General features: G+C 51.1%; 3 protein-coding genes across 4 annotated transcripts in view; 2 read left to right on the top strand and 1 right to left on the bottom strand.

Moving 5' to 3' along the window:
* The window catches only part of LOC142871489 (small ribosomal subunit protein uS14-like), a 399,345-nt gene extending 388,125 nt beyond the window's left edge, over positions 1–11,220 (top strand). Inside the window, exon 2 of the mRNA XM_076004183.1 lies at positions 10,910–11,220. Coding sequence (XP_075860298.1) covers positions 10,941–11,111 — 171 coding nt within the window. The 5' untranslated portion in view covers positions 10,910–10,940 and the 3' untranslated portion in view covers positions 11,112–11,220. The remainder of the gene's footprint in view (positions 1–10,909) is intronic.
* NGDN (neuroguidin) overlaps positions 83–12,354 on the top strand; it is a 301,612-nt gene continuing 289,340 nt past the window's right edge. Inside the window, exon 1 of the mRNA XM_012752839.2 lies at positions 83–86. The gene's annotated coding sequence lies outside the window, so the exon portion shown is untranslated. The remainder of the gene's footprint in view (positions 87–12,354) is intronic.
* The window catches only part of SLC7A8 (solute carrier family 7 member 8), a 57,628-nt gene continuing 51,202 nt past the window's right edge, over positions 5,929–12,354 (bottom strand). For both annotated transcript variants that reach the window (XM_076004179.1, XM_012752616.3), the window contains 4 exons: positions 12,172–12,268; positions 9,342–9,491; positions 8,485–8,662; positions 5,929–7,980 (listed from right to left, as the gene is read on the bottom strand). In XM_076004179.1, the coding sequence (XP_075860294.1) occupies positions 7,814–7,980; positions 8,485–8,662; positions 9,342–9,491; positions 12,172–12,268 (592 nt within the window). In that variant the 3' untranslated portion in view covers positions 5,929–7,813. The remainder of the gene's footprint in view (positions 7,981–8,484; positions 8,663–9,341; positions 9,492–12,171; positions 12,269–12,354) is intronic.

Below are 12,354 nucleotides of genomic sequence, written 5' to 3'. Positions count from 1 at the left end.
CATTCTCCTGGGTGCAGACAAGGGGGGGTGTCATTTGAGGGATTTAGGGCATAGTGATAGGTTCTAGGAACGAGCTGTACATGGGGACCTGTGTTGTGGTCCAGAGTATGCTCACTTGCTAGGTTTTTGCACAGGGTTTGTGCAATAGCCCAAATACTAATGTGTCTCCAGCCCTTGCTACCTCTAGCAGACTGGCACGGTCCCTGAATGCCTGGGCCTGGCTGAGGTACCTGGTCAGGACTTGGGCCCTGCACCCCAGGCCCAGGCAGGCTGCTGCCCTCGGAACAGATAGCTATCCTCCACTGGTGGCTCCAGCGCCTCTCTTTTCTAGCTGCCCTATGCTGCAAGAGGCTCAGGCTGGCACTTTGCCCCCCACTCTGGGCCTGGGGTTCTGCCTCCCATTTCCTGTGCCTTGGGCTGCTGGGCTCAGGAGCTTGCTGCAGCTCAGTTTGCTGTCTTTCCTTTTGCATGGCCGTTCTCTGACCTCCAATGTGTGTCTCTTGGGTCTACTTCCTCTTGTGAGGCTTGAGAAGCCTCTTAGGTCATCACTTCTTTTTGGGGCTCTGTTGTAGGGTCTCTTTTTTTTTTTTTTTCTTGAGACAGAGTCTCACTCTCTTGCCTGGGCTACAGTGCTGTGCCATGGAATCAGCCTAGCTCAACAGCAACCTCAAACTCCTGGGCTCAAGCCATCCTCCTGCCTCAGCCTCCCGAGTAGCTGGGACTACAGGCATGTGCCACCATGCCCAGCTTATATATATATATATATATATATTTTTTTTTTTTTTTTTTTTGAGACAGAGTCTCACTTCTGTTCCCCAGGCTAGAGTGCCGGGGCATCAGCTTAGCTCACAGCAACCTAAAACTCCTGGGCTCAAGCAATCCTCCTGCCTCAGCCTCCCAAGTAGCTGGGACTACAGGCATGCACCACCATGCCCGGCTAATTTATATATATATAGTTAGCCAATTAATTTCTTTCTATTTATAGTAGAGACAGGTCTTGCTCTTGCTCAGGCTGGTCTTGAACTCCTGACCTTGAGCAATCCTCCCGTCTGGGCCTCCCAGAGTGCTAAGATTACAGGCGTGAGCCACTGCACCCGGCCAATTTTTTCTATATATTTTTAGTTGGCCAATTAATTTCTTTCTATTTTTAGTAGAGACGGGGTCTTGCTCTTGCTCTGGCCGGTCTCGAACTCCTGAGCTCAAAGTGTCCACCCACCTCAGCCTCCCAGAGTGCTAGGATTACAGGCGTGAGCCATTGTGCCTGGCCTTATGGTAGGGTCTCCTAGGAGACCTCCTGCCTCCCTCTCTGCACCTCTTGGGCCTGTCCCGAACTTCCCTTTTCTCTTTTCTCTGGGAACTCCCCACTCCCTCCCGTCAGAGGCACCTGTGGTGGGTTTAACCTGTTGGATTTCATCTCCAAAAGGGGCTGTAGGTCTAGAGAAAAGAAAACGACATGCAGAAATGTATTACTGGCTCTTTTATCACCAGCAAATGCCATGGGTGCCCTATGGGGCCAGAAGTTTTTATAAGTTGGGCACACCAAGGCCTGGGTCACTGTGAGTAGGTCACAGCGGAGTAAATGCAGAGGATATATATGGCACTGAACACTAAAACAAAAAATGCCCTAGGCTGACGCCACAGCACTCACTCTAGCCTGGGGAACAAAGTGAGACTCTGTCTCAAAAAAATAAAAAAAAGCCAATGTAACTAGTAAGCATCCTTTTTCCATCCTCCCTACCCCCAGACCCACCGCAGGTGCTTTCTGTGCACGGCTTAAGGTATGGCCAGATGTGCTTACTCCGAAAGCCCTGAGCTGGTGTGGGGAGATCTGCAGGCATCCGGCAGACAGATCAGGAACCAGATGGGGAGATTTCTCCTCCCGGTTTCAAAGCTGAACTACTTCAGTTTGGCGGCAAGGCCTCTGTTGACCACCAGGCGGCAATATCGGTCCAAATTTCTGGACCCGAGGGGCCGCTGTGGTCAGGAGTCAGGTGGACAGCAGAGGGCAGTCCCACAGCGCGCAAGACGCCGCGGGCATCGCCCGGCGGGAAGAGAAAACGTGGCCCCGGTATGGGGGCTTGCAGGGCAGTTAAAGGGAAGGAGAGAAGGCTGGGAGTGCTGGGCCCAGGGCCTTGTCTCTCTCAATGAGGAGAAATTCTGTCCCTTCCCCTACTTTGAAATAATGACAGTGGTTAGGCCTTGCGCTTTCTGATAAATTAATGGTTTTTCTCTTGTTGAAATGTGATTTTTCGTGTTGTCCATTTCCCTGTGAGTTAAGTAGGAAAATAGGCAAGGCAGACTATATTTTCATCCCTCCTTTATAAACAAGGAAAACAAGGCTGAGAGGCTGAGCTGCCCAAGGTCATTCAAGGACGCCTGGTTCACCTTGGAAGAAAGGGCCCTGGGCTTGTTTTGGAAATGGCCCTGGGACTGAGGGGTGGGGAAGGGGCTGCTGTGTGACTCAGAGATCTTTCAGAGAATTTTCTTCACCAAGGGCCACCATGGAGAGGGGAAGTCTGCGTCACTAGCCAGTGAACTGGGCACTGGAGGAAGCGGGGAGGTGTGCAAATAGAGCCGGCAGGAAATGAGAAAGTCAGCAGCTTAGGCCATGGTGAGATAAGTGATCTCGGCCCTCGTCTCTCTGGCTGGTGCTGACGCTGCCACCGTGAGCTGGCTTCAGTGCTTCCCGGTAACCAGGGGTCTGGCCCAGGCGGGCAGCACTCTGGATGTCAGGACAGGGTGGGGCCTCTGGACAGGAAGGGGGTGGGCAATGCCAGTCAAGGGCTGGGGTTTTTTGGTGTTTTTATTTTTATTTTTTTGAGACAGAATCTCACTTTGTTGCCCAGGCTAGAGTGAGTGCCATGGCATCAGCCTAGCTCACAGCAACCTCAATCTACTGGGCTCAAGCAATCCTTCTGCCTCAGCCTCCTGAGTAGCTGGGACTACAGGCATGAGCCACCATGCCCGGCTAATTTTTTCTATATATATTAGTTGGCCAATTAATTTTTTTCTATTTATAGTAGAGATGGGGTCTCACTCTTGCTCAGGCTGGTTTCGAACTCCTGACCTTGAGCAATCCGCCCGCCCGTCTCGGCCTCCCAGAGTGCTAGGATTACAGGCGTGAGCCACTGCACCCGGCCAAGGGCTGGGGGTTCTTGCTCAGGAGAGGAAAGAAGCCCTCCCCAGGCAGCAAGGTCATTTTCCCTTTGTCCCAGCAGTTGCTACCTGTTTGGATTAGCTGAAACAATGCATGTGTATTATCTTAGTGACTTTGTAACAGGTCTCCTTCCAGTGCCACCTCTTTGGTGAGCCAAGACTTTCCTAACAGGAAGACAGCCAAGCATGGCCGTGAAGTGTCAGAGAGAACTGAGCTCAAATCTGGCCCCTGTCACTGACCAGCTTAATGACCTTGGGCAAGGTCATCTCACAAAGGGGCAATTACTTAATCTCACAAAGGGGCAATAGTAATGCCTCCTTCACAGTGTTGTTTAATTAAACTGTAAATAAGATAATGTCTATAGAGCAACTGGTCTCAGTTAGTTTTGAGTCTCCTTCCTCTGACCTCCCATTGTGGTTTTATCTGTATCCCCTAAACAGATGCACCACCTGTCTCAATTTGATGAGAATTGTTGAGCACATAGCTACCAGGCACTGCACAGGCTCTGGGGATATGTTGGGTTCAGCCCCTGCCAGTGGAAGCTCACAGCTCAGCTGGGGAGGTCCACAGGCAGGCAGTTCCCTGTGGTGTGGGTGGTCAGTGATGCCACGAAGTGCACACATGCACTACATGCATTCTTGGCTTCTTTCCCCTGCAAAGTATTTGCTCTTTGAGAGTAGGGTCAGATACATCTTTTGGGCCTCTTCAACTATGGTGAACATATTTCTTGAATTAAAAATTAAGGACATCAAGACCAAACTCAGATATGAAAAAAAAAAAAAAAAAATTAAGGACAGGTGTGTTGACACATCTGCAAATTCTTATGGGGACCATGGAATAAAATATTTGATGTCTGAAGCTGACTTGGAAAATCCAGGAATAAATTTGCTATTCCCATAATATATAGTAAAGTATTTGGACACAATGGTCACAAAAAGATTTGTTGTGTGACTATATTAATAAACAAATGCATAAGCAGCTATGATTTCAGCTACTTCCAAAAAGTTCCCAGATTCTAAGGTCAGAGCATGTGAAATTCCTAGCATTAAAGTGACTGACAGGGCCAAGACAGGGTAACAGCCCAGGTTAAAAATAAATGCATGTTGCCCAGGAGGAGCCCCACATTTGCCCATTTGACCAGTTTGAAAAGATCAGCAGGTGTCATCTTACAGAGAGAGAGAGAGGGGTCCCCCGGACAAGTGTCTCCATGGAGTGAGAGGGGATGGGGGCTGGACCTGCCTTAATAGGGTGACACGGAGGAGACCTGGTGCAGGCAGGGAAAGGAAAGGGGTGTGTGTTGGGGAAGAGGAGTCTCAAGGGGTGGATGTGAGGCTCAGAGAACAGTCTCTTGCACAAGACTGACCTCTGCCCTTTTGGGACAACCTAAAGTTGGAAGATTGAGGAATCCTTTGAGATTAGGTCCAACCCTACCCTCCTCAAAATGCTAAACAGGTGAGGTGACTTGCCCAAGGACACATAGCTGTTTACTGGCCTGCCTGGAACTAGGAGCCAAGTATTTGTCCCTGTGAATGGTGCTTCCAGCCTGTCTGGAAGAATGACAGCCACAAAGCAGATGTGTTGGGTCCAGGCCAAGACTGGGAGTGGAGACGTCTTGCTTGCCTGTGTCTTCACGGTGTCCCAGATGGCGAAGGGTGATGTCTTCACAACCGGCCTCCTTCCATGTGTCTGTCAGCAGTGCTGGTGCTGGAATGATGCCAGACAGGACCCTGGGACAGCTGCCCATAAAGGCAGGGACAGGAAGTGAAGACTGGGTCTAATCCCATCAACCTCCTCTAGCAATTAACCCAAAACACCAGGAAGTACTACCGTAGTACCTACCTCACCTGCTTCCTCCTTTTCCCTGGTCCTAGTCCAACAGTCATACTAGTCTTCCTCTCAGATGTCTCTGTACAGCTGAGTGAACCCAGCCCCACCTCCCACGCCCTCCCATGGAGCCCCTTGGACCCTAAGTCTTTCCCAGCCTGGCTGTCTCGGTGTGAGAAGCCTTTGCTGGCCAGGCTCTGGGAGGACTGTCCCTGCCTTTCTTCCCCCGCCTCACCTTGGCACTGTCTCTGCCTTGCCACATTCCCACCTTGGGTAGTAATGAGTTCTTCCCAGTTTGCAGCCTCTCAGTGTGGTGCACAGAGCAGGAACTTAATACTTTGTGACTCCACAGAAGGAATGAGAGACCGTTGTTAGATAAAAATTATGGGAGGCTGTTGTTTTGGACTAATCTCCTGCACGAGGCCCCCCACAGATGAGACCAAAAATCTAAATGGAGTCACCCATGCTAAAGTTCCACATCACCAAGACTAAACTATAGTAGTTGTTATAGGACCTCTGAGATAAAGATAAAACAGCCAATTACCCAAACTTGCTAGTTAAAAATCTTCAATGGGCATAATGAACTTCCCTTTGTTTTAATCCTTATACAAAAAAGGTAGCCTGAAGCAACATGATGTTAACTTATCAGTTATTTTCTATTCTGTCTCTCATGAGAACACTTACTCTATTGTGTGGAATGAGGTGTTGCCTGATTCTGGAATTGTGAATAAAGCCAATGAGATCTTTAAACTAAATTTGTTGCAATTTTGTCTTTTGACAGTGTTTTTGGTTCAAAGAGAGAGTTGTTTGAAGGTGCTGGCACTGAGGCCTGGATAGTGGAAGCCAAGGAGAACACGGCTTTCAGAAATGCCATCCTGGAAGGCACCCGAAATGCCTGGTGATTCCTGTCTCAGATGTTGACTTAATTACCAACGCCACAAACTTCATTTCCATTTAAAATTTTATTACATCAAAAGAAAAAAAAAAAACTCTCCACAAAACAAACAAACGAAACTCTAAAACTCTAAACCAAGTTAAAGACAGAAATTATCAAGGTTCTAACTCAGTCCACCCCCCAAAACAACCTTACATTAAAAATCCGAAAGAAATAGAAACGCTAGCTTCAAAAATATTTATCCAAAAAGTAAGGCATCCACTTTACAAAAAAATAATAATTGAAGGAGGTGAGGAGGTTGGAGGAATGGGAAGGAACAGGAAGATGGTCCCCTGACCCTCCAGGGCCAACTCAGCCTGCCTGGTTCTACATGGAAGGGGCCATAACTCGGCATTGCACCACCTGTGGGGCAGGAGAGCCGGGCAGGGAGCTGGGGGACATGACCTGCGCCAGGAGGGGTCCTGGGCTCTCCAGTTTAAGCAGACAGAATGCAGGGTGGGGCGCAGAGAGAATCCTGCTCTGTGTCCTTAGCACAGCGGGTGTGGCTGGGGAGGCTTCCTCTGGAGCACAGGGGACAGTCAGAAGGCCTCATACCACAGGGGGCCTTTCTGAGGGTCTCCGGAGTGGGGGCCATCCTGCCACTGCCCTCCCATCCTGTCCCAAGACAGGCTGGTGGTAGGACTGGAGAGGAGGGAGGGGCTATACAAGTTGGGGGAGGGGTGGGGAACTGGCCTTTGGAAACCAGGCTCCCCCCACACGGTTGGTTGGTTGGTCTCTGAGGACGTGGAATGGGCCCCTCTGGGGAGGTGGGAAAGTACCCTTCCTGCCAGGGGAGGCATTTAATGCCAGGTCTGTCCTGAGGGTTAGAAATAAGGGAGTATTTTTAGGCCCAGTTCTTGGACCAGAGGGGGTTGGGGGGGCGATTTAAGGCTAATTTGGCTCTGATTTGAGGCCTGAAGGGCTTGGGGATCCTTCACACCCAGTCCCCGAGCCAAGGTCCAGAGAGGAGGACGAGGCCTGGTGGGGGTGGCCAGCAGCGCAGGCTCAGGGAATGCTGGGTTGTGGCTGCAGGGCTGACAGGGTGACTGTTCCTTCCCTAGGGTGGGGAGCTGCTGAGCTGCTTTGTCACCAGGAGAGAGATGTCCACTACATTAAGAGTAACAAGACTTTCTGGCTTCCAGAAGCTTTGGCACCATGTTGGGGCAGGAGGCAGGGGGCAGGGGCAGGGCTGGGTCTCTGCAGTCCGAGCCTTTCTCAATCCATTCCACAGGCCTGGCCTGAGGGGAGGGGTTGGGCAGCTCTCCTTCTCCTTGGTCCCTTCTCAGTGGGGAGCCGTTGCCCTGAAAGGAGCCTTACTCTGACGGGGAGTCCAGGCTGGGGCGGGTGGAGGTAGGGCGGGAGTGGGGGAAAGAGGGCAGAGGGTAGCATCCCCCCTGACTTTGGGCCCCTGGTGGACAGAGAGGGGTTTGGGTCTCTCCAGTCAACCCTTACTGATTGTATATTTCCTTGAGTCTGTTCCCCCCCACCCCCAGCCAACTCACTGTGGCTGCCACTGCTCTCTGAACCGAGGCCTCCCTGGGCTCAGGAGGAGGGAAGGCAGTGGTGAACTCGGTTCCTGAGGAGGCAGCTGAGGCTGCGGCCTGGAGGGAGGGCCTACGGGTGCCCTCAGCATCTCCATTCCTCTCTAACAGCTGAGTGTGGGCAGCACTGGGGTGAGAGGCAGGTTCTTTGGGTACAAATGTCAGTGTCTTTGTTGATAATTTCTCACCACCCACACCCAGGTCCTGCCCTGCCTGACAGAAGCAAAGAGGTGCGTGCATGTGTGTGTGTGTGTGTGTGTGTGTGTGTGTGTGTGTGTGTGTGTTGGGGGGACCCAGGCAGGGAAGGCAGGCAGGAAGGGGATGAAGGGGGGAGTAGCTACTGAGGGACAGCAGTCCTCAGGGCTGGGGCTGCCCCGCCAAGTCCTTGTCCTTGGTGGCAGTGGGTTGGTAGATGGGCTGCCGCTGCTCCTCCATGTCATCACTTGTCCCCTCTGTCCCTGAGCCCCTCTCTGCCTCGGGGTACACGACCACACACATCTTCTGGCTCACCAGGGTTAGCAACTCTGTGGAAGGAGATCACGCAGAAACCAGGTCGGTGCTGAGCATCCCGCCAGCCTGGCCAACCACCAGGCCATGGCCCTTCCCAGCTTTCCCACCCCAGGTGTGGCCTCAGCCGTCAATGCCTTTTGGAGACTCCCTTTCCAGGAGACAGCCACCTCCTCTGCCTTCTGCATCTTCTGCCAGCTGCCCCTTCCTCACCAGGCCCAGCCTTCCGCCTTCCCTATGCTTGCTGACCCCAATTCCAGAGTCTCTGTGGGTCTCCACCCAGCCTGGGGTGGCTCCTGCAGGGGGGCTCACAGGTCGCCTGTGCCTGCGGCTCCAAGGTCCGCGTGGAAACCCCTCAGAGGTCTCTGGGAAGACATCTGCCTTTCCTCAGCCCAGCTCCTTCTCCAGAGCTCTGTGGACTCAGGGGAAGGTGAGCCTAGGCCTCCTGATCCTGGTGGTGCGCCCGCCCCGTCACTGCCCACGCCATTCCTCTAGCCACCCCAGAGCCTCCAACAACTCACCAATGAAGTCATTGAAACACTTGGGCTTGTTTTGCCAGTAAACACCCAGGAAATAGACGGGCACTCCTGTCAGCATGATGGCCAGGCCGGTGCCGCACACGACCGGCTCCGACCACAGGCTGAAGACCAGCAGGAAGGCCCAGAACAGCAAGTAGATGATGGGGAACAGCAGGTTGATCTGTGGAGCGGAGGCACTGTGAGCTATGTGGTCCCGCAGCCCCATGCTCGGGGCATCCTCTCAATTCTTCCCCATAGGGAGGCTTTTTTTTGTTTGTTTGTTTTGAGACAGAGTCTCGCTTTGTTGCCCAGGGTAGAGTGAGTGCCGTGGAGTCAGCCTAGCTCACAGCAACCTCAAACTCCTGGGGTCAAGCGATCCTGCTGCCTCAGCCTCCCGAGTAGCTGGGACTACAGGCATGTGCCACCATGCCCGGCTAATTTTTTCTATATATTTTTAGCTGGCCAATTAATTTGTTTCTATTTTTAGTAGAGACGAGGTCTCACTCTTGCTCAGGCTGGTTTTGAACTCCTGACCTCGAGCAATCTGCCCACCTCGGCCTCCCAGAGTGCTAGGATTACAGGCATGCGCCACTGGGCCCGGCCTCAGTTGGAGTTTAAGACTTAGAGTAGTAGGAAAGAAAGGAATGACATGACGAAAGTGACATTTAATCTTATTCCCCAGCTGCAATTTGCTGTGGCCCTGTTCCCCATGGAGAATGGACGTGGCTGTCCCATTCGCACATGGTCCTTGCTTCCCAAAGGATGAGATGATGGTCTGTGGTCAGTAGCTAAGAACAGAGGCGATTTAAAAATATGAACCATAGAGGAAGGGGAGTGGACCCCCAAGGGAGGTCTCTCACCTTGATGGGGCGGGGGAGATCAGGCTTCTTCCAGCGAAGGACTATCTGTCCAGCAATCGTGACCCCATAGAAGAGGTAGTTGATGAAGCCCACGTAGTTGATGAGTGTGTACATGTCGCTGGTGACCAGCATCAGCAGGGTGGAGATGCACTGGGGAGGGGGAGAAGCTGTCAGTGATCAGAAAGGCATTCAGAGACTGGAGGAATGTTTACAGGTCAGGGGCTGCCTCCCAAGCCTCTTCCCCTAGGGAAGATTGTTAACTGCAGATTAATGCTTATTCTTACCCTCATCCTTTCCTCCTGGCTGAGTCATCTAATTTATTTTCCTTCCTCTTTCTCTCCACCTCCCTCCCTCCTTCTCTTCCTTTCCTTTCTCTCTTAATTTCATTTTTTTTTTTAGACAGAGTCTCACTCTGTTGCCTGGGCTAGAGTGCCGTGGCATGGCCTCGCTCACAGCAATCTCAAGCGATCCTCCTGCCTCAGCCTCCCCAGTAGCTGGGACTACAGGCATGTGCCACCACACCTGGTTAATTTTTCTATTTTCAGTAGAGACAGGGTCTCACTCTTGCTCAGGCTGGTCTTGAACTTCTGAACTCAAGCGATCCCCCCCCCCCCCCCCCCCCCCGCCTTGGCCTCCCAGAATGCAAAGATTATAGGTGTGAGCCACCACGCCCCGGCCTCTTTCTTAATTTCATAACCAGTTACAAAACACTTACTATGTGCCAGGTCCTATTTTTAGCATTCTACAAATATTAACTCTAACCCTCGTAACATCCCCATGAGGTTTTCTTGATGGAGTCCACTTTCCAAATTTAAAATTATCTCTGTCTCTCTCTCTCAAAACCATACTCTCTCCCTCTGAAGATTTGTTAAGGCCAATAAAAACTTCAGTTCTCCCGTGAGGCCTGATGGTGAGAATAATCGAGATTTTACTGAGTGAATAGGCCTGATTCTTGCTATACTTGCCTTGCAGTCATAGTACTGCACTGACAGCTCAAACTGCGAAAAAAAAAGTATGTAGCCCACTGGGCATATCATCTCTCCAGCCACCTTTCACAGCTAACCAATCAAGGTGACCTTCATACTGTATCTGAACATTCTGAAATTCCTCCTAGTGTTGTATGATGCTCTTGACTCCCAAGGGCTCTGTTATCCTGATCTCTAGCTGCTTTTCTGGTGGACCAGTCATTTCTAATGTTTTATTCAGGATCCATTAGGAGAATAGAAATAACTCAAAAGACTCAGTGAAGGCTGGGTGCAATGGCTCACGCCTGTAATCCTAGCTGTCTGGGATGCCGAGGCGGGAGGATCGCTCAAGGTCAGGAGTTCAAAACCAGCCTGAGCAAGAGCGAGACCCCGTCTCTACTACAAATAGGAATAAATTAATTGGCCAACTAATATATATACAAAAAATTAGCGAAGCATGGTGGCGCATGCCTGTAGTCCCAGCTACTCGGGAGGCTGAGGCAGCAGGATTGCTTGAGCCCAGGAGTTTGAGGTTGCTGACGCCACGGCACTCACTCTAGCCTGGGCAACAAAGTGAGACTCTGTCTCAAAAAAAAGACTCAGCCTTTTGCCTCGTTGCCCTCCTGAGAGCAAGATGGGTCACCAGAAGCTCTATTGGAGCCACCCGCGAAAATTCGGCCAGGGTTCTCGTTCTTGTCGCGTCTGCTTAAACCTGCACGGTCTGATCCGGAAATACGGCCTCAATATGTGCCGCCAGTGTTTCCGTCGGTACTCGAAGGACATCGGTTTCATTAAGTTGGACTAAGTGATCTTCTTTGAATGGATTTTCCACGGCACCCACAAAGTGAAAGAGACCATGCTAGTAGCTCTTTGTATATAAAATAAAATTTAAAAGAAACTTCAAAAAAAAAAAAGACTCAGTGAGGACAATTCTTTGTTCCTTCCTTTAGCTCTCTCTAAATAGTTCTACTATGGGGACATTTGACCAACATCCCAAGTTTCCTTTCCTCCCTCTTCAATTTACCAGTCTTCCTGTCTTTATAATTTTTCTTATTTAATGTACCCTTAACCTTCAATTTGTTTCAATGATGTTTCCCAAGAGACTGGGTGCCCTGATGCAAGAAACTTAACGGGGAAAGGCAGGTGTCTGCTAGGACCAGTGGCCCAGTGTCACAACCCTGCTGTTATAGGTATGAGGAAAACCTGGGAGAGAAGTTTCTTTGTGAGGTTGGAGAATTCTGAGGCAGTCAGCTCAGTCTGACCCAAAAGGATGGGGGAATGGAAATGGGCCAGGCTGAGGGCCTTAGGTGTTTTAGGACTCAGGGTCTTTCCTTGCTGGATCCCATGATTTTTTTTTTTTTTTTTTTTGAGACAGAGTCTCACTTTGTTGCCCAGGCTAGAGTGAGTGCCATGGCGTCAGCCTAGCTCACAGCAACCTCAAACTCCTGAGCTCAAGCGATCCTCCTGCCTTAGCCTCCCAAGTAGCTGGGACTACAGGCATGTGCCACCATGCCCGGCTAATTTTTTGTATATATTTTTAATTGGCCAATTACTTTCTTTCTATTTTTAGTAGAGACGAGGTCTTGCACTTGCTCAGGCTGCTTTCAAACTCCTGAACGTGAGCGATCCACCCGCCTTGGCCTCCCAAAGTGCTAGGATTACAAGCGTGAGCCACTGCGCCTGACCTCCCACGATTATTATTAAAGCTCATGGGTATCGTTTGCCAGATTCTCTAAGACCCAGTGAGACCTAGGAGCAGACCAGAAGGGTGCAAGGGGCATGTGTGGAAAGTGTGAACCCCCAGCTTAAGAGTAGGCACAAAGAAAGGGAGGATGTGTGGGGTTGGCAGCAGGAAGGACCCTTACTGTGAAGAGCAGGGCTGGGATTGGGGTGCAGCGCCTCACGTGGATCATGGCCAGCACTCTGGGAAGGTGGCCCTCTCTGGCTCCAGCAAAGAACAGCCTGGCAGGGAGAAACACAGGTCAGCCTGGGGTAGCCCGTGGACCACCAAGCCCGGGCTCCCTCCTCCATGCCTACCTTCTGCCCAC

Source organism: Microcebus murinus, chromosome 6 (genome assembly GCF_040939455.1).
Source record: "Microcebus murinus isolate Inina chromosome 6, M.murinus_Inina_mat1.0, whole genome shotgun sequence".
NCBI classification, from domain to species: domain Eukaryota; kingdom Metazoa; phylum Chordata; class Mammalia; order Primates; family Cheirogaleidae; genus Microcebus; species Microcebus murinus.
This window is presented reverse-complemented; position numbering and strand designations above follow the sequence as displayed.